The sequence below is a fragment of the Bufo gargarizans genome, chromosome 5 (assembly GCF_014858855.1).
Source record: "Bufo gargarizans isolate SCDJY-AF-19 chromosome 5, ASM1485885v1, whole genome shotgun sequence".
In the NCBI taxonomy this organism is placed as follows: domain Eukaryota; kingdom Metazoa; phylum Chordata; class Amphibia; order Anura; family Bufonidae; genus Bufo; species Bufo gargarizans.
The window spans coordinates 351,871,621-351,894,266 of record NC_058084.1 but is presented as its reverse complement, the minus strand read 5'-3'; the positions used below and the strand labels follow the sequence as shown (position 1 = coordinate 351,894,266).

The 22,646-nt window shown below is 42.4% G+C and overlaps 1 protein-coding gene across 3 annotated transcripts in view; it reads left to right on the top strand.

Annotated features, from left to right (window-relative positions):
* CDKAL1 (CDK5 regulatory subunit associated protein 1 like 1) overlaps window positions 1-22,646 on the top strand; it is a 908,375-nt gene that overhangs the window by 15,124 nt on the left and 870,605 nt on the right. For all 3 annotated transcript variants that reach the window (XM_044293876.1, XM_044293878.1, XM_044293877.1), the window contains one exon: window positions 18,773-18,885. In XM_044293876.1, the coding sequence (XP_044149811.1) occupies window positions 18,773-18,885 (113 nt within the window). The remainder of the gene's footprint in view (window positions 1-18,772; window positions 18,886-22,646) is intronic.

Sequence of the window (22,646 nt, the reverse complement as noted above, 5' to 3'; positions counted from 1 at the left end):
TTTCCTGCCATTCATCAGTGCCGGGTGCACTATGAATGGCACAGGCCGTGCACTGAATATAGGCAGGCTATTATAGCTAAAAGATAAAGTATATGGAAGATATACTATATTGGTATTCAGGTCAGGTGTTGGCACTTTGCGATAAATTAAGTTGGTTTTGGGTTGCAGTTTGTTTCTCCATAACTGGCCTAAGGTCTCATGCACACGAACATGGTTCGGGTCTGCATCCGAGCCACATTTTTTGGGACTGCAAAAGATGTGGACAGCACTCCATGTGCTGTAAACATCTGTTGCTCTGTTCCCTGGGGCCACAAAACAATAAGCATGAGCCCTTTATAGTTACTTTGTAGTGGAGGTGTTGGGGGACCTGTGAACAAGGGTGGTGGTGGTTTTTGCAGAAAGCAGACATGTTTTTCAAATTCTGGAGAACCCCTGTATACTAAATATGTATAGTTTTATTTGATTCTATTGCTTTAGTATAGTAATAGCAAATCCCATGTCTAAAAGACACTTTGCAAGAGAAGAATTGTGTGGTTGCTCAAGCAAGTGGACCACTTGCTCTTCAGTTTGTATCTTCACTAGAACCGTAAAACATATGGTGAGAGATGTTGCTCACAATCTACTTGGAGGTAAACTTTAACCTCAAGGGGTATTTCAGCCTGTATCTCAACTGTTTTAATCAGTGCCATCAGCTTTGGGGCTCATGCACATGGCCGTTGCAGTGAATGGGCACTTGAATTGGTCCGCAATCCGGGAGATGCGGTGCGGAATGGAGGCATAGATCAGAAGCCCATGGAAGCACTACCGTGTGCTTCTGTGGGTTTTCTGTCCATGCCTCCGCACCGTGGAATTCAAGGGAATGGGTCTGCGATCCGCATGCGGTGGCCCCACGGTCGGTGCCCGTGCATTGGGGACTGTTATTTGCGGTCCGCAACACGGGCTTGGCCTGGCACACGTTTTATGTGCATGAGGCCTTAAATGGAGTACCGGGTTGCATGCTCGACTGCTGCCCCCTTCAAACTCCTAGCCAACATCTTGCAATGGTTACTTCTTGATAATTAAGAGTAGAACAGATGCATAATGAATAGATTGTTAAAACAGAGCAACTTTTTACCTGTGTTGCTGTATTTGATGTAACCATCTTGGAGTTCGTCCGGGGACTGTAAGATGTATGAGTAAAGACAACACATACTTGAACAGAGATAAATACAAAGTAGCACTCCAGACAATTTGCTGCAAGTACATAATTAATTTAGTCCATCAGAGTTTTTATGATAATGACTGTAAACGTTGGTCAGTAGCAACCATTTGGATCTAATTCTCCTTCAGGCTTGGATAAGTGAGAGTATGAGCAACTCTGTCCACGTGGTTCCGGGCATCTCTAGCAGCACCGTGGAATGTCATCCGGGATGTGAAAAATGTGCAGTATTTGGTGCGAAAGTCTCTAAAGTTTGGATTGCAGTTTTGTATTTCTGTTGCATGGGATTGTTCCTCTAGAACCAAGGTCCAAAACCGACACTCTGCACCGAGCACCTACTGCTTTACACTTGAAGAAAGTGGGATTCCTGTCTTACATAGAGAACACACAAGTGCATCTCAATAAATTTAGAATATCCTTGAATATCACAGTTATAGGTTATAGTTAAAAGGTTCAGAACTGGGTCCCCGGTTATGTAGCTTATCCATTATTCATATACAGGTGCATTTTATAAATTAGAATAGTTAGTGATCAATGTCAAGAGTTTTTTTTTTTTTTTGATAATTGACTTGCAGCTAATGAAAACCCAAAAGCCTGAAAAGAAGAATATTCTATTGGAGCAATAAAATAAAAAATAAAAAAAAATCTTTAGTACAGAAATGTTGGTTTACGGAAGTATATACAGTATATGCACCCAGTACTTGAATTACTAAATCAATGCTGCGTGGCATGGAGGTGTTATGGAAGCCCAGGTTGCTTTGATAGCGCCCATCAGCTCGTCTGCATTGTTGGATGTAGTGTCTCTCATCTTCCTCTTGACAGTACCCCATAGATTCTGAGGCTTAGATCAGCGGGTTTGCTGGCCAAGTAAGAACTGTGATACCGTGGTTAAACTAGGTATTGGTACTTTTGGCAGTATCGGCAGGTGCCAAGTCCTGTGGGGGAAGAGAATCTGCATCTCCATAATCTTGTCAGCAGAGGGAAGCATTGAATGCTCTAAAATTTTCTGGTAGATGGCGGTTATGACTTTCGACCGGATATAAGTGGACCAACTCCATCACTGACTGTGGATACTTCACTATGGACCTCAAGCAACTTAAGATTGTCCTTCTCCACTCTTTCTTTAGACTCTGGGACCTTAATTTCCAAATGAAATGCAACATTTACTTCTATTGGAAAACACTACTTTGGACCACTGAGCAACAGTCTAGTCCTTTTTCTCCTTAGACCATGTATGACGCTTCTGATGTTGTCTCTGGGTCATGAGTGACTTGACACAAGGAATGCGATACTTGTAGCCTATGTCCTGGATAAGTCTATGTAGTGGCTCCTGAAGCATTGACTCCAGCTGCAGTCCAGTTCTTGTGATTTTATTCCCCAAATTCTTTATTGGCCTTTTTCCCCTCCCCAGGACAGGAAACCTGCAGCATAAAAATGTGGAGCCACTCTGCCACCTCAGTGAGGTTTCCTGTCCTGGTGCGGGAAGCCTGCAGTTCGGTTTGTCCTGGCCTGGAAGACTCGGTAGTTACTGGAGTGTCAGTGACAGCAGTTTTTCTTACCTGCCTTTAAGATTCCTCTCCCATAGGTGTGGGGTTGAAGGAATAGGCGAGGTGTCGATCCCTCAAGTGAGGAGGACTGCACCACCGTGGAGAGTGGCCAGAAGGCCCCAGCAGAAGCGCCGACCAGCCAGGACGCCACCGGATGTAGGCGCACAGTGATTGTGTCTTCCAGGAAGTCGATGCGTTTCATGGCCATGCGCTTCCGGTCAGATGACTGGAAGTTTGGCATTCTCGGCATCTTTAAAAGCGAGCAGGGAGAATGGTCCCAGGGTCAGACATTTTTCTTCAAATCGGAAAGCGCTACAGGCGGTCTTACTAGCTTTGAGAGCAGCTCTACGAATGATCCAGAACAGGCACGTGAGAGTAATGTCCGACAATCGGGCGGTCATCTCGTACCTCAATCATCAGGGGGAAACCAGGTCAGATTCCTTACGGAGGGAGATGGAATGGATTTTCGAAGAAATAGAAGGGAGAGTTCTACATCTTTCAGCCATACACATAAGAGGAGTCGAGAATTCTCAAGCAGATTTCTTGAGTAGTCACAGGTTACGTCAGGGGGAATGGTCTCTGAATCCAGAGGTATTTTCCCAGATAGTGGATTTATGGGGTCTTCCATCAGTAGATATGTTCGCCACAAGGGAAAACAGGAAGGTCGAAAAGTTCTTTCCCTCATTCCAAAAGAGTACCCATCTGGAGTGGATGCCTTCCTCCAGAGATGGGACTTCCCTCTAGGATATGCCTTTCCCCCTCTACAGTTAATTCCACTAGTGATAAGGAAGATCAGGTACGAGGAAGCGAGAGTGATTCTAATAGCGCCCTTCTATCCGAAGAGGGCATGGTTTTCCCTTTTGAGAGCCATGTCAGTTTCGGCCCCATGGATTCTGCCAGGGATCCCAAACTGGTTGTCGCAGGGTCAAGTATTCCACCCGGAGGTAGAGTCTCTACACCTTTCGGCATGGAATTTGAAAGGTAATTTTTAGCCAGTCAGGGATTTTCAAAGGAAGTTGTTTCCACTCTGAAAAGTAGGAAAGAGGTGACTAACGTTATCTATGCGTGAGTCTGGAGAAAGTTCCTATCCTTTTATAGGCGTAAATAGAGTTTCTTGGCTGTTAGAATTCCCCCAGAGAGGGTTGTCCCTGTACTCTGAAGGTGCAGGTGTCAGCATTGTCTTGGGGAGAAGGAGTTTAGCCATGGACCCATGGGTGGTTAGTTTTTTTTTTTTTTTTTTTTTTTTTTAAGGCAGTTGACAGGGTAATGCCGGTGAAGGGCACCAGATTTCCTCCCTGGGATCTTAACTTAGTATTGAATGCCTTAACCAAACATCCTTTTGAGCCACTAGATTCTTGCTCAGCTAAATTGCTTACCCTTAACCTCTTAAAGGGGTTATCCCACTTTGCTTTTTCATACTTGCCTGCTGCCACCGCGCGTTCACTTCCTGGATTCTGGCTGGGGGCGGGCTTCATCTTGACTGAAGTCTTCTCCTGGCCGGGCGGAGCGCTGGACTGAACGCGCACGCCGCCGCGCATGCGCAATGGTGACTTATTTCTGTCCAGTATAGTACAGAGCCGGCGTGCGCGTTCGCAGCTCTGTACTATTCTGGCCCGGAAGAAGTCACCGTCGCGCATGCGCGGCAGCGTGCGCGTTCAGGACAGCGAGCGGACCGGCCGGGAGAAAAGGAGTCTTCTGGGCAAGCGCGACCATCGGGATTTTGGAGAAGAGCGGTGGTCGTAACCAGGGGAGACAGAGTCACAACAATAAGGTAAGTGGGGGTGAATTTTATCCTAATCGGTGGGAATTTGTTAATAAAGTATATTTACAAAAATGATCACTGTCAAATCATTAACAGATTTAACAGTGATCATTATGATGGGATAACCCCTTTAAGGACTCAGCCCTATTTCACCTTAAGGACTTGGCCATTTTTTGCAAATCTGACCAGTGTCTCTTTAAGTGGTGATAACTTTAAAACGCTTTGACTTATCCAGGCCATTCTGAGAGTTTTTTTTTTTTCCCCGTCACATATTGTACTTCATGACACTGGTAAAATGAAGTAAAAAGAAAATAATTTTTACTTATAAAAAAATACCTAATTTACCAAAAATTTTGAATAATTTGCAAATTTCAAAGTTTCAGTTTCTCTACTTCTGTAATACATAGTAATACCCACAAAAATTGTGATGACTTTACATTCCCCATATGTCTACTTCATGTTTTAATTATTTTGGGATTATATTTTATTTTTTGGGGATGTTACAAGGTTTAGAAGCAAATCTTGAAATTTTTCAGAAATTTACAAAAACCCAATTTTTAGGGACCACTACAGGTCTGAAGTCACTTTGTGAGGCTTACATAATGGAAACCGCCCAAAAATGACCCCATTTAGGGGAGTTATTGGCAAATGGGGATGAAATTTGAGAATTTTATTTATTTTTTGCCTAATTTTCCATTTTAACCCATTTTTTTTTTTCCACTAACAAAGCAAGGGTTAACAGCCAAACAAGAGTGTATCTTTATTGCCCTAACTCTGCCGTTTACAGGAACACCCCATATGTGGCCGTAAACTACTGTACGGGCACACAGTAGGGTGTAGAGGGAAAGGTGCGCCGTATGGTTTTTGGAAGCCAGATTTTGCTGGACTGGTTTTTTGACACCATGTCCCATTTGAAGCCCCCCTGATGCACCCCATGAGTAGAAACTCCAAAAAAGTGACCCCCATCTAAGAAACTACACCCCTCAAGGTATTCAAAACTGATTTTACAAACTTTAACCCTTTAGGTGTTGCACAAGATTTTATGGAAATCGCAGGGATCAGAAACTGCAGAAAGCGCAGCAAACCGCAGGTCTGAATTGACCTGCGGTTTGTGGCGATCGCCGATACCGGGGGGTCACCTCACCCCCCTCCCCCTGGCGTTGTGACAGGATGACTGGGAAATAGGGTGTACCGGTACGTCCTTAGGGGGTTAAAGTAGGGGACATTAAACCCTCCCTGCTCAAACTGCTTATAAAAATAGCTCAACTTTAGCCTCACTCGCTTTGTTTCCCAAAGAAGATCATTAATCATCCTCTCAATGAGTTTAAAAAACTTATTGTCGATCCAAGTTGGAGAGTTTCTGAGGATATAGAGAAGTTGGGGTAAAATAACAATCTAAACCAAAGATATTCTATCAGCTCTAGATGGGGGTAAACGAATGTCGTAATTTTTTTAAATCTTATTTTACTTATCAACGGATTCCAGTTAAGGTGAATAAAGTAATCGATCCTGGGTGATATCGTCATGCACAGATATTCAAATGAGTCAGCAGCTTTTAATATCCCCAGGATCCCCTCGCTAATATATTCAAATTTATCTAACATAAGGGTTGTTTTTGACCAATTTAGTATCTAGTCCAGAGACTTCCCCAAAGGAGATAACTGTACGAATAACTTGAGTTCTATTAGTGTGATGTTATAAAAAAGAACACATCATCCACACATAAAGAATTCAGATCCTCTAGACCCAGTACTCGAAACCCCACAATCATTGTATCTTGCCTAACCCTAAGAGCCAGGGGCTCCATATAAATATCCAACAATAATGGATAAAGCGGACAGCCTTGATTAGTACCTCTAGTCAACAAGAAGCTGGTGGTAAAACTACAATTTAAATTCAGTCTTGCAATAGGGAAAGCTTACCCATACTTGGAAAAGAGGGGAGTTGGTACAAATTTTATAACTCCTTCCATAGGAACCCCTACTCCACCCTATCAAATGCCTTGGAGGCATCTAATGACAGAATGGAGCGGGAATCCCCCCGAAAGACTGTAAATTTGCAAAAAGTCGATGAAGGTTAAGATGTGTGTACCATTATCAGGGGTAAACCCATTCTATTCATCACTGAAGTAAACTACCTAAAATATAACTTTTAATATACAAATACAAAAAAAATCACAATGAGCCCCTTCACACAGGGACTAATATACAAACAGACAGACAATAAGGGGCTTAAATCAGGACCGAGATGTATAATGGTGATGGAATGGGGGCAAGGCCATAGGGGTCCCTAGTATATCCCTGGGGTATCCCTTACCTATTCTCTGCCCAGAGATGCACCCAGATGGTGGGAGCACTCTGTCCCCGTGCCTAACCTATCTGTCCTTAAAGCGCCCTAACAACACAAATGGACCCTTATGGATGCCTGGGTCATTCAGTACAATCTAAACCATGCAAAATGATTGTCTAAATGGTCCTCGTCTCGACGCGTTTCCCCCTATAGATGAGGTTTGTCAGGAGACAACCAGAAAGCAACCAAGTCAGACGCTGCCCCTCCGCAGCGAATACATATTGACAATCAAAAATTAGAAAACGAAATAAACCAAAATGCTGGAGCACCCAACGGGAAGTTACCCAGCTGTCAGACACAGAGTTGCACAAATATAATGCAGCTAGCAATAAACTGTGTATGCAGAGCATGCGACGAAAAAATGCAAACATAAGCATATATAAAGACGCCGTATTGGAGCACAGATCACTATACAACTACTCTTAATCCAGCGTCAGCCTCAATCATGTGACTCCCCGGTTCACTTCCTGGTTGGTGGAACGCACGGCCATCTTGGATCCCGGCGTGCGTCCCACACAGTTGACCTGTATTGGCCCGTGGTGGAGCGCACGGCCATATTGGATCCTGGCCTGCGTCCCACATGGACAGCGTCGCTTGGTCCCTGGTGGAACGCACGGCCATTTTGGATTGTGGCATGCGTTCCACCCGGAGCATATGGGGAACAGTTTACGCCAGGTATATATGCCCAGCAGATCCTATGGGCAGGTGTAGTGCTTTATTTTCTTATTTCACATCAGGCATAACCTCCCCTCTAGCAAGGGATATCTGGCTGGCTGCCATATGTCCTTTCTACCTGCATAATACCGGATGTACTTGGATCAGGTGACCCATTCTGGACAACTTGATTGGATGAAAGTAGTTAGGGACCTCCCACAAATAGGGTTTAAATAGCAATGGCATCAGGTCACAAATTGGAGCCTCATTTTCGTGCCCCCTGGAGCACCCCAAGCCGCCGGACATACATCATTGGATGAGTATAGCGTTATTTATCTCTATGCTTATGTTTGCATTTTTTCATCGCATGCTCTGCATACACAGTTTATTGCTAGCTGTATTATATTTGTGCAACTCTGTGTCTGACAGCTGGGTATCGTCCCGTTGGGTGCTCCAGCATTTTGGTTTATTTTTGTTTTCTAATTTTTGATTGTCAATATGTATTCGCTACGGAGGGGCAGCGTCTGACTTGGTTGCTTTCTGGTTGTCTCCTGACGAACCTTATCTATAGGGGGAAACGCGTCGAGACGAGGACCATTTAGACACTTGTTTTGCACTGTTTAGATTGTATTGAATGACCCAGGCATCCATAAGGGTCCATTTGTGCTGTTAGGGCGTTTTAAGGACAGATAGGTTAGGCATGGGGACAGAGTGCTCCCACCATCTGGGTGCATCTCTGGGCAGAGAATAGGTAAGGGATATACTAGGGACCCCTATGGCCTTGCCCCCATTCAATCACCATTATACATCTCTTGGTCCTGATTTAAGCCCCTTATTGTCTGTCTGTCTGTTTGTATATTAGTCCCCGTGTGAAGGGGCTCATTGTGATAAATAATTCTGTGCACAACTACCAGTTACGTATTCTTTCATCGTTGAGAAATTTGTAAACCCATTCTAATCTGGATGTATGATCGCGGAAATAACCCTAGGGAGTCTTGTGGCCAGTATCCTTGATAGGAGCCTAACATCTGTATTGAGGGGAGAGATCTGTCTGTATGATCCCATATCTAAGGGGTCCTTTCCTTTTTTCAGAATTAATATAATTACCGCTTCTGTCATTGACTCGGTTAGGCTACCATCCTCCAATGACTCAACCATTACCCTCAAAAGGCATGGGAAAAATAACCTCATCCAGGCATTCATCTTTTCATTCGAGATATTAGTAGAGCTATGTAATTCCCAAAAATGTTTTAGGAATATATATATTTTTTTTATTTTTATTTTTTTCCCGCTCCTCAGTAATTATGCCTCAGGTAAGTGAATACTGAATATTTTTGGTCCTGATTAGATATAATTTTAACCAGACGGCCGGATTCACAAAATTATTTTTGCCCTCTGCTGGGCTTTTTTCCTGGAGTAAATCGGAATACTCCTGGCTTGCATTCTTCATTGCCCTTCTATTCTCCTTATTTTTTTTATTTTTTTATTTTTTTTTTCCTGGAGAACTGATTCATCCCACATAGCGCAGCTGCTTTCAAAGGCCTCTTTCTTCCCATACCCCCTTCTTAAATTTGTGATATTGCTGACAAGTAGACCACTACCAAAAGCCACTCACAAAAGTTGGATTTTAGCAGATTTATAATTAACATCCCAGAAGTAGACCATTTCCTGTTTCATCCAGTCATGATTATCTATTAGGGAAGGGGTAGTACGCCCCCCCCCCCCCCCCCCTTAGATTAAATCCTTATTGGCTTTCCCTATCGTCAGTCATACAAAGCTCAAGGGATACTGGCACATGGTCCGAGAGTGACCTGACTTCATATGAAAAACATTTTAAACGCCAGGTCACTCCTGGACATACAGTTCCCAGATTTGGATACACCAGAATAAGGTCTCCTCCCCTGTCCATGAAAACCCCAGACATCCACAAAACTTGTCTTCTAGCAAGTTTCCCATACAGGAGCTTCCACCCGGCAGTGTGTTCGGTGATGTCACTGGCTCTGATGGGCATACTTTAGCGCTGCCCTAGCTGTTTTTCCTGGCTACGGCAGGGCCAAAGCCCGCCCATCAGTGCCAGTGACTTCACTGGGCTTCCTGGTAGCCACAGGACGTAACCGGAACTTCTGAAAATGCTTTTGCCCTGCGCAATTTAGCGCAGGGCAAAGGAGAGCATCAGAGCATGAACTGCTCTGATGCTCAAGTCAGGGGGGCTGCCTGGGTGAAAATAGAGGTATGTCCGGGTTAAGCTCTGAACCCAGACAACCCCTTTAAGGACTCATTCTCAAGATCTTTGATATGATCTGTTATTTTTCAAATGTCCATTCATTCCCCCATGTCTCTGTTCTTATTGTATATATATTTGTACCTGATGAAGAGACTGGTGATGTCTCGAAAGCTCGCTATGTAACATCATATTTCTATTTTTTTTTAGTTATTTTTGATACCATTAAAAGGTATCAAACCTACAATACTCTTAATGAGAGCACTAAACTAGCCCTATCTCAGATACATATACTGGTCAGATATAGTGCACTCATGTATGCACATATGACAACTGAGCTGAGCTGGGCACAACATACTGGCTACTAAAATGCCATATCTGTGAAAAAATTTAATTTTAATTTCACAAAGTCCTTTGCTCATTAATTTCTGCAGAACACCTTTTGGGTCAAAATACTTACTCCACACCTTAATAAATACATTGAGGGGTGTAGTTTAAGATACAGGGTAACTACTCAGGGGTTCCATTTACTTTTTTACCCCAGAGCCTCTATAGTTGTCGGCACAAGTTGCGTAAATCACCACATTGAGCCTCAAATGTATATGGTGCTCTTTCACTTCTGAGCCCTGTTGTATGTCCTGGGTATAAATTAGGGTCACATGAAGGGGGTTTCTATAACCAGAAAGTACGGTATAATAAGAGGGCTGGCTTTTTTACAATGGCAAACAGTGGGCACAACGTATTGAGCAATGAAATGGCATATCTGAGTAAAAATTCCAATTTTCACTTTGTCATCTACTGTGAATTGATTTTTTGCTAAACACCCGTGGGGTCAAAATGCCCGCTGCATTGGTAATTTCTGTGAGGGATCTGGTTTCTTACATGGGATCACTTCCTGTGTTTTTTTTTTTTTTGTTTTTTTTTGAGCCTCTGCAGTTGTAAGACAGTCCTGTATAAATCGCCAAACTAGACCTTAAATGCACCATTGTGCTCTTTCTTTTCAGCACCCTGCTGTGTGCCCAAACAGCAGTTTGACCACATATGTAGTGTTTCTGTATTTAGGAGAAATTGGGGGAAAAAAATAATGTGGGGTCCATTTTCTGCACTTATCCTTTGTGTATGTGAAACATTTGGGCCCAAAACGACATTTTCTTGGTAATTTCTACATTTTCACAGCTGATGGTTTCTAAATTCATTGAAACCCCATTTGGGTCAAAGTGTTCACTACACACCCTTAAAAAGTTTTACATAAGGGGAAGACTTCAAAATAGGGTCACTTTTTGGCAGTTTCCACTACAGAGGGACATCAGAGTGGCCTCAAATGAGACATGATGCCTGAAAATGAATTCGGTAAAATCTGTACTCCATATGGAACTTTTTCCCATCTGAGCCCTGCAGCGTGCCCATACAGCAGTGTACAAGCACGCATAGCATTTTCTGTATTCAGAAGAAATGGGTATCAAATATTGGGGTGCATTTCCTCCTGTTACTCCTTGTGAAAATGGAAAATGTGGGCCTAAAGCGTCAAAGTGCTCAGGTGTCCACTGCCTGCCCTGTGAGATATCTGAGAAGATCGGATAGACTTGCAGCATGTGAATCTGACCGGTCTTTCTGTGTTTCCTTTCTGTTTGTGGGCTGTATCCCACCTCTTACTGCTGACTTTGTGGTTGATATTTTCCTCCTGGAGTTCTATACTGGTTGTTTGTGGATCCTATACTTCCCACTCGTCCTCCTGTTTTCTCCTTTGTGCGTGTGTTGCTGCTAGGTCTCAGGGAGATGCTGGTCCCTTCACAGTGGAAGGTACTGGCTGTCTCATTCCCCTCTCCCTAAGTTAGGGTTTGCTACAGTGTCAGCAGGGCTTAGGTTCCAGCGTATGAGTTTGTTCACCATCAGGACGTGCTCATACTGTCAGCAGTCAGGGTGAGGCTCAGGGATTGTTAGGAGGTTACCATTCCCTCCTCCCTAGCTTTGGGGCCTAGTCTGTTTACCTGTTTGTTTACTTGGTGTTCCTCTTATCCCCCCCTTGCTGTGACATCAGGACACCCCTTGAAAGTGAAAATTTATTGGGGGTGTAGTTTCCAAAACGGGGTCGCTTTTGGGTGTTTCCACTGTAGGGCTGCATCAGTCTTCAAATGCGAGAGTCCAAGAGAAATCTGCCCTCCAAAATCCATATGGCGCTCCCACTGCCGTGTGCCCAGCAGCTGTTTACAATGACATATGGAGCGTTTCTGTAAACTGCAGCTGCTAAATCTGTTTAATAAATATTGTTTTATTTGATTGTTAACCCTTCCTGTGTTACAGTAAAAAAAATATTCAAATGGGAAATCTGCAAAAGGGAACTTTTTTAAATTTCTTCTATTTTCTTTAAATTTTTATGAAGGACCTAAAGGGATAACAGTTTGTAAAATCAGATTTGGCATAGGGGGTGTTTCTAAAATGCAAGCCCCACAAAGTGACTTCATAACTAAACTGGTCCTTTTAAAAATAGTTTTTGGAAAATGTATTCATAATTTCTAAGCTAACATCCTAAAAAATTACATTTTAAAAATGATGCCAACGTAAACTTTGGGAATTTTTGGATTTATTTTTTAAATATAAAGTTGAAACATATTGACCACTGACATGACATTGTGTTGCAATAAAACAATCTCAGAATGGTTTGGAAATGTAAAAGCATTCCAGTATAAAGATACATGTCAGGTTTGCAAAAATTTGCCTCGTCAGGAAGATTAAAGATGGTTAATGCCACCTTCCTGTTCTGAGAACTGCCTACATGCCCTGTGGTGAATGTCCTCCTAGCATTTAGAGGAGGAACTTGCAGCACAGTTTCAGGCATTGTAACTAAGGCCCTTAGAGTTGCATGAAGATACCTAGTATAAGATACAGGAGAGAACACTGGGGAGGTGAGAACGGATGATCACCACTAGAAAACCCTTCATACCAATGCTTTTAAGAAATAAGGGCCTTAGATTGATGGAACATAAAATAAATATATATAAAATTTTAATTAAGAGTTTGGACCTTTAGAACCTTTCACTTGTAAAAACAATGTGAACTAAGTATGCTGACATGTAGAGCGGCGCCCGGGGATCTCACTGCACTTATTATCCCCGGGCGCTGCTCCGTTCTACTGTTATGCCCTCTGGTATCTTCGCTCTGTAAGTTATAGTAGGCGGTGTCTGCCCTTGTCCTGTGGGCGTCTCCTTCTCCTAGGCTGCAGCGCTGGCCAATCGCAGCGCACAGCCTGGGAGGTTTTTTTTTTCTCCCAGGCTGTAAGCTGTGCGCTGCGATTGGCCAGCGCTGCAGCCTAGGAGACGGAGACGCCCACAGGACAAGGGCAGTCTCCTCCTACTATAACTTACAGAGCGAAGATACCGGAGGGCATAACGGGAGAACGGAGCAGCGCCCGGGGATAATAGTAAGTGCAGTGAGATCCCCGGGCGCCGCTCTACATGTCAGCATACTTAGTTCACATTGTTTTTACAAGTGAAAGGTCCTCTTTAAAATAGAAAATTTGCCTAAAAAGTGAAATTGTATCTTTTTCTTTAATTCTTGTCAAACACCTAAAGGGTTAAACTTTGCAAAATCAGTTTTGAATACCTTGAGTGGTGTAGTTTCTAAAATTGTGTGGTTTCTAATATGTAAGCCCCAGAAAATGACTTCAGACCTGAACTGGTCCTTACAAATTGGGTTTAGAAAATGTTCTTAAAAATGTTAAGATTTGCTTTCAAACTTCTAAGCCTTCTAACATCCCCAAAAATAAAATGTCCTTTTCAAAATGATCCAAACATGAAGTAGACATATGGGGAATGTATAGTAATAACAATTTTTGGAGGTATTACTATCTATATTATAAAAGTAGATAAACTGAAATTTGAACTTTTTTTTTTTTTTTTTTTTCAAATCTTTGGTAAACTTGGTATATTTTTATTTTTATAAAAATGAAATAGTTTGACTCAATTTTGCCACTGTCATGAAGTACAATATGTGACTAGAAAACAGAATGGCCTGGATAAGTAAAAGCATTTTAAAATTATCACCACATAAAGTGACACATTTCAGATTTGCAAAATTAGGCTGTGTCCTGAAGGGGTTAAACAAGGCTGCATCTGGAATGCAATCTTTGTGCAATGTATGGGTGTCCTGTGTAATGTACAAGGAGTGACCCGGGGTAGTGGCATGTTCGGACCTGAGCGCCCCTTCACTTTTTGTGTGTAGTGATCAGATCAGTTGGCCTCATAGTAAGGGCAGAAGGGAAGGAATTTTTTTTTTTTCATTTTTTTTTTTTCATTTTTTTTTTTTTTTTAAACACAGATAACTATAGAAAGTTCTTATAATCTTAAAGGGAACCTGCCAGAATCTGGACAGACCATGGGCAGAATGAATTACCAACATTCTCCCTGGTTACAACTATAGGCAGATTTACTAACACTGATGATGCATATGCAAGTTAAGAGCTTGTTGGTAAGTAATATGATGGATTTTGATGCCTATTAATGGATTTGTTGCATCTTGGGCTGGTTGTGAATCACAATCTGAAATCTGTGCCAGCTAAGGTTTCGGCTAGGATTTAAATCAGTTTTGTGGTGTAACTTATATGATAAACATGTTGCCTACAGGAGACCCATCCACCTACTAAGTCCTGCACCCAAACACTGCCAGTGCAAATATATGTGCAACTTTTGTACACCAAATTCGCCCTTATGCTTGATAGCTCTATCTTTTTGTGCATTGGTCAAGACAATACGTCAAACTGGAACACCTTCCCATTAATTAAAATATAACTTTTAATAATATTTGTTAAAATAGTCATATGCTCAAATCAGGCTCAGACCCCATGAGTCAAGATAACACCGATACACATGGAATAGTTATCTCAGAACAACAAAATAGTTATTCTGGGGTTACTCATGGTTTGAGATTTTCAGATTGCAGGTGGCTCTCTGTAGAGAAGGACGTGGTAAGGATGTTTACTGATGAACACTCCAAAATAAGCGAGGCATGGGAACAGTATAGAATACCACGGATAAATGCCTATTTTTCCCTATGTGTCCCTCCCTAGACCTCAGCCCAGGGACACCCCTCAATGGTACGTGTTCCCTGTCCTCGTACCTTATCTGTATGCCCTTGTAGAGCCCTATTTTAATTGAAATCGGGGGCAAGAAAGGTTAAAACAACCTGTTGAATAGATATCGAGTATATAATAAGTATACTACTAAAGGACAAAACCAACAAATACTGGTAAGTATAGAAATAAGACAAAAACTCCCGAAGCAGCGTTTTGCCAGTCAAAAGATAGTAAGGCCGGTTCATCAGGGGACAATATATATAGGTAAAACTCGGAAAATTTGAATATCGTGCAAAAGTCCATTTATTTCAGTAATGCAAATTAAAAGGAATTGCATTAATGCGGCTTAAAATTTGAATTTTGTGAAAAGGTTCAATATTCTAGGCTCAAGTGTCACTCTAGTCAGCTAATTAATTCGTATCCCCGTTTCATAAGCTGTAAGCCATAATCATCCAAATTATAACAAATAAAGGCTTGAAATATCTCGCTTTGCCTGTAATGAGTCTACCTCATATTAGTTTTACCTTTTAAGTTGTATTACTGAAATGAACTTTGCACGATATTCTAATTTTTTCGAGTTTCACCTGTACTTGGTCTCGATCGTGAGACTGAAGCTATCACTCCATTACCCTCAATCGGGACCCTTTGGGAGACTTGAGCCAAGATGCAGGCTTTTGGGATATCAGATGTGTCACTTATGATTTCAAGTTGGCGCCTCCCCTATATGCAGATTAGATATGTTCATTCCTGTGATGTGGATTTATACACATCCATCAATTTTTGAAACATAGACTTTGTCAATCTGAATAGTGAGATAACTAATCTGTGGAGCGGATATACAGGTGAAACTCGAAAAATTTGAGTATCGTGCAAAGTTCATTTATTTCAGTAATGCAACTTAAAAGGTAAAACTAACATGAGAGAGACTTATTACATGCAAAGTAAGATATTTCAAGCCTTTATTTGTTATAATTTGGATGATTATGGCTTACCGCTTATGAAACCCCAAAGCTATCTATCTCTATGGAACGTACTGACACTTTTGGTCTATGGAACGCATTGACATTTCTGGCCTGTGGATTGTAGCTTCTGATTTCTGGAGCGCTCATTGGTGATGTAACTTCCGGTTTGTGGAACCCATGTGCGTTCCACAGCGGCGTTCCTCCTCCATCGATGGCATACTATAACTTCTTGTCTGTGGAACGCGTGTGCGGCGCAGCTTGCGGTCTCTGGAACGCATATGCGTTTCACAGCGGAGTCTCTCCTCCATCGATGGCATACTATGAGGAATCAAGATATATACTTGTGAGTAAATAACGAATATGATCCATTTATTTACATAATGCTGAGGAGAGTAATGTAAAAAAGCCTGATAATATGGGTGATGCAAATGGGGGGGGGGGGGGGAGAAGAAGGATCATATTGGATTGGGGGTGGGAGGAGAGTATTTAAGGCGCCAACTTGAAATCATGAGTGAGACATCTGATATCCCAAAAGCCTGCATCTTGGCTTAAGTCTCCCAGAGGGTCCTGATTGAGGGGCATGAAGTGATAGCTTCAGTCTCACGATCGAGACTAAGTGAGTATATATGGTCCCCTGATGAACTGGTCTTAATATCTTTTGATTGGGGAAACGCTGCGTCAGTTTGTCTTATCTCTATACTTACCAGTATCTGTTGGTTTTGTCCTTTTAGTGGTATACTTATTATGTACTAGGTATCTATTCAGCAGGTTGTTTTTAACCTTTCTTGCCCCCGTTTTCAATTAAAATAGGGCTCTACAGGGGCATACAGATAAGGTATGAGGACAGGGAACCCCTACCATTGAGGGGTTTCCAGGGGCTGAGGTCTAGGGAGGGACGCATAGGGAAAAATAAGTATTTATCAGTTGTATTCTATAATGTTCCCATGCCTCGCTTCTTTTACAGTGTTAATCAGTAAACATGATCCTCACCACGTCCTTCTCTGCAGAGAGCCACCTGCAATCTGAAAAGATCGTCAAATCATGAGTAACCCCGGAATAACTATTCTGTTCTGAGATGATAACTATTCCATGTGTATTGGTGTTATCTTGCCCCATGGGGTCTGAGCCTGATTTGAGCATATGTCTATTTTAACAAATATTAAGTTATATTTTAATTAATGGGAAGATGTTCCAGTTTGACGTATAAATTTATACTTTCTCATATGTCTATATACTGCCGAGGCGGTTATGTTTTGATGAATTGATGGGTCAAGACAAGTCAATTAAGCCAGGAGAAGATGAGTGGAAATCATCTCAGATAATTATTCTCCTGTTCTTAGGTTGGTTTTTAAATTATGACCCAGGTTTACGAATGCTAAAGATGGCGTCTAGACCTACACCAGATTTATCACAGGGGCTCAGGCTCACTTTTCTGACTCTGTAGTAACTATTGGTTGGCTTACTTTGAAACAGATTTTTATGCCTGACTTGTGACTCAATTGTGGAGGAATGTGGTACATCTTTAACCCTTGCCCCTTTCCTGTTAAAGTTCACCCCTTTCCATTAAGCACCATCCCTTGTTGAGCATGGCAAAAAAGATGTAGAAACAACCTACCCCCACCCAATCGGCTAAGACCCATATATCAATGAAGTATAACCATATTACCTACCAGAAGAGGAAGAAAACTCGGATGTACATTTCACCTTGGCTTTATCTGGGAGAGTGAATTGCAGTATGAACAGAACCAGTATCTATGGGGAGCGTGGACCAATAGACGAGGACGCAGGTGGATATAATAATTGTATCTGATCGCTTCTCCTGGCATGCTGGGGGAAGCGATCAGGAACAACAGACCCAAGATGAGAGGGATACATAAAACATACCAATGATCTCTAAAGGTATAGAGCTGGAAGTGACATAAGAAAATCACATGATACAAAATGTCCGCGGATCAGGGGCTGGGGGGCACATGAGAGGCGGATCAGGGGCTGGGGGGCAGATCAGAGGCTGGCTGCCATGGTCCATTCTTTCTAAACATGGCCTAAAATGGAAATTTAATGTATGAATGTGAAGTTGACCTTCTGTCTCCTTCATCTGGCAGTGCCCTATCTGGGATGCTTACATGGTGGTGCACCATGTACGCTGCTGTATGTCTCTAAGGTTTGTAGCCGTGTGTGTGTAATCTCTAATCCCGTCACATTTACGATCAAGATTTGGCACACAGGTACATCAGGTGTCCGGGAAGGTTTTAGACCAGGTCTCTGCTCTCTAGGACGTACTGTTCCCGAGAGGTTCCCAAAAAATGCATTAGCTAATAGAGGCATGGTCACATGACCCTTATCAGCCAATAGAAGTTTGTAAGTCCTCCAGTCTCCACGACTTAAAGCCACTCCCCTGATCCTCCCACTCCTGAGCCGACTAGAATTGAAAAAATGAAGGTAAAAATCAACTTCTGTCAGCTGCAGATATGGGAGCGAGGGTTGTGTTTTTTTTTTTTTTTTTTTTTTCTGTAGCTCACACTCAGACAGCACAGTGCTGCTGTCTTAGAGTGAGCTGTTCAAAAGGACATGCCCCGATCCAGTAAAGGCCACTATTAAGGGGGCGGGCCCCTGTGGAGGTCACTGTCAAGTGAGTGGTATGCTGTGAAAGTCGCTGTAAAAGGGGAAGGCTGCTGTAAAGGTCAAAGTTTAAGGGGGTGGGCTACTGTGGAGATCACTGTTTTGGGGGCAGGGTGCTGTAGATGTCACTGTTATAGTGGATAGTGTTGATATCTTTTAATGGCACACACAAACATTAAATGAAATAGATTGAATATACCCGAGCGAAGCCGGGTCCTTCAGCTAGTTCTCTCCTAAAAGTAATGTTTCCAGGGTAGAATGCCTACAGAAACTTTGGGCAATGTACTACAGCTGTAATGTGGTTATGTACATTAGCTTCTAATCTAATTTCATAGAAATGCGCTCTAGACATGATTAACATTCCCTGTATTAATTTTCTCCTCTTCATTCAGCACAATTCCAGGCACGCAGAAGATCTGGATACGTACATGGGGTTGCTCACATAACAACTCTGATGGAGAATACATGGCAGGACAATTGGCAGCATATGGCTACAACATTACAGGTATGGACCCTGATTTGTGAAGATATATGTATGCTAAAGGGAATGTATTACAAGAATATGATAAAAAAATAATTCAGCTTCCAATAAAAGCATAATTTTTATTCTTTATAAAAAAAATATATATATATATATATATATATATATATATATATATATATATATATATATATTTATATATTTAGTGTCTATGCATTTTGGATACCATAATATGATCCTTACTTATGACATGTCATGAGTAAAGATCATATTATGGTATCCGAAAAAACTATCGCTTTTATTGGAAGCTGGATTATCTTCTCTATCGAAATTTGTGGCATGCCTGATCTGGGCAAACAATCCATGCCTCCATTAAGCAGGACACAGGTGAGCGCGGCTATCTTTTCTTGAATATTACCAGAATATGACACAGGTTTTTATAAACTTTTATTTTTTTATATAGTTGTTGGGTTTAAATTTTTTTTATTTTTATATTCCAATTTTCACGCTGGTCACTAAATCATGCACAATAAGTTGACAATTCCTGCTTGCTCTGGCTTATTTGTCAGGTTTGCTGTGCAGACAGGTGTATAAAATCCAGCACCTAGCCATGCTGTCTGCCTTTATAAACATTTGTGAAAGAGTGGGTCGTTCTAAAGAGCTCACTGAATTCCAGAGTGGTATTATAATAGGATGCCACCGCTGTCACAAGTCCATTTTGTGAAATGTTTTCCCTCCTAGGTACGCCACCATCTTCTGAGTATGGTATTGTTGCAAAGTGGAAGCATTTAGGAACCACTGCATCTCGGGCACGAAGTGCAGATCATGTAAAGTTAGGCTACTTTCACACTAGCGGCAGGATGGATCCGACAGGCTGTTCACCCTGTCGGATCCGTCCTGCCACTATTTCGCCGGACCGCTGCTCCGTCCCTATTGACTATAATGGGAACGGGGGCGGAGCTCCGGTGCAGCACAGCAGTTCGCGCCCAGAGGCCGATGGTCTAAAGTCGGACATACAGTACTTTTAGTCAGGCTGCCTTTCGCCATGCACTGCCACGCTGCTGCCGCTAGTGTGAAAGTAGCCTTACAAAGCAGAGTCACCAAGTACTGAGGGGCATTGTGCATAAGTCACCAACACCCTGATGACTCAGTAACTGCAGTTATGATAATTGACTAAAATCAGCACAAACTGTGCACTCGAAGCTTCATGGTATGGGTTTCCTTTGCTGAGCAGCTGCATGCAAGCCTTACATCCCAAACTGCAATGCCAAGTGTTGGATGGAGTGGTGTATAAAGCACTCTGCCACTGGACTGTCTGGCAGTCTGATGGATAATTCAGGATTTGTTGAATACTAGAAGAGCATTAGACCAACTGTTAAAGGGGTTGTGCAGGCAGTTTATATTGATGATCTATCCAATAACTGATCAGCAGGGGTCTGACACCCAGCACCCCTACCGATCATCTGTTTGAAGAGGAGCGAGCACTGCTTCCTGTTCATTACACTGCCTGCCTTCTCAGAAGGGAATGGAGCGAGTACTTGTAATTACACTATGCCGCTGCTGCAATAGTGTAATGAAGAGGAAACTGCTGATCAGCAGGGGTGCTATATGTATCCCCGCCGATCAGATATTGATGAGCTATCCTGAGGACAATCCCTTTAAGTTTGGTGAAGGAGTGCTAATGCTAGGGGGTTGTTTTTCAGGGGTTGGTCTAGACCACATAAGTTCCAGTGATGAGAAATCTTTATGCTTAAAGAGGACCTTTCATGGGTCCAGACATTATAAAATAAGTGGCAAGTTACAGTATGTGGGGCATAAAGCAGGGATCTAATAGCGCTTACTATTTTTCCTGGGCGCCGCTCCGTTCTCCCGATGTTCCCCAGTTAAATTCTCCCGCCTGGTATGCTAATAGCATCGGAACAGGGAGGAGGAGGAGACGCCAGGGTTTCTCAATGGGCGTCTTCTTCTCTGTGGCTGTAGCGCTGTCCAATTACAGAGCGTCACAGCCAGGGAGAAAAAATAAATAAAAAATAATTGTATCGAATATTTATGATATCGAAACTGAATCAAAATTGGGGAATTTTTTATTTTATTTTTTCTCTTCTGCTTCCCATTAATTAAAATGGGAAAATCAGCTGATTCCCCAAGATGGGGTTTGCTGCTCTCCCCCCCCCCCCCCCTTCTCTAACACGTGTAAAAAGTAACTGCTGACTCCTATTTGAAATGAATGAGGGAGTTTACAGGCGTATTAGGCGTCAATATGTGCAAAACAGTGACGTGAACTGAAATATAGTTGGCCGAAAAATTGACGTTTAGAAAGTTTTGCATGTTGCAGATGGGTACTAATTTTGGTGCCCTCATGTATTTAATGCATCGAGTGTGCACCACAAATTCTGGTTCAAATAATCTAGGCACACATACACAGTGCTCCAGACTAAAAAAAAAATAACCAGGAGCCATTGGCTCCTAAACAAAAAAAATAATTTTTAGTCGCCAAATTAAAAAAATTTTAGTCGCCAAATTTAAAATGCATATAATTAAAAAAAAAAAAGGACTTTACGTAGCAGATGACACAGGTCACAGTAGTGAGCCAGCACTACATATAAAAGAATACAGCACCACATGCCTCTTACATCCAGTGATATCTTTTGGGGAACAAGGTGACTAAAAAGGTGAATTTAGCGGGGTTTTTTTTTTTTTCTTCTCTTCTCCTGTTTACGGCCTTCACCAGAGCGGAAATATTTGGTAATATTTTAATGGCTCACACTTTTTTCAGATGTGGCGATATATATATTTCTTTGTTTGTAAATTTTATATGTAAAATTGTAGCAGTCTGCATAGAGCGGCACCCAGGGGTTTAAGTGCATTTACTATTATTCCTGGGCGCAGCTACGTTCGCCCGCAGTGGCCCCCAGTATTTTCAACATTCAGAGCAAGGAGGAGGGGATGCCAGTGTCTCTACTTATCCCTAACAGCAGTGCAGTCCAATCGCAGAGCTCAGAGCCAGGGAGAAAGTGTCAGCAGCGGTATCACAGACCCGACCTCAATAATGGGGCATGCGATCCGCGGCAATTAACCCAGGCACCTGAGGGGTTAATTGCCGTGTATCGCATGCCCTGTTGTTGAGGCGGGGTCTGTGATGCCACTTCCTATACTTGTATTAATACATGTTTTTACAGTTGGTTCACTCTTACCACTGACCATAACTCAATTCTTTCAGTCTTAAAAATGGGAGTCTAGCGAAGTACCGGAGGCCGCTGCGGTTGATAAAAATATCAAAACTGATTATTATTTTATTTTCGCCGCAGCGCTTGTGAATGTGCAGTGATAAAAAAAAATACATTTTTGACACTGGGGCGGGCGTGGGTGAACGCACGTGTGGGCGACAGATCAGGCCTGATCTGGCAAACACTGCGTTTTGGGTGGAAGGCGAAATAAGGTGACACTAATACTACTATAGATCTGACTGTGATCAGTTTTGATCACTTACAGATACTATAAAAGTACAAATGCTGATTAGCGATGCGCTAATCAGCGAATAAGTGACTGCGGTGGGCTGGGCGCTAACCGATCGCTAAACTACCTAACCAAGGGGCCTAAACTATCCTAAAACCTAAGTCAAGAGTGAGAAAAAAAAGTGACAGTTTACACTGATCACTTTTTTCCCTTTCACTAGTGATTTGACAGGGGCAAGAAGGGGTGATCAAGGGGTTAATTGGGGTGCAGGGGGGTGATCTGGGGCCATGTGTGGTGTTTGGTGCTGCTCACTGTGAAGCCTGCTCCTC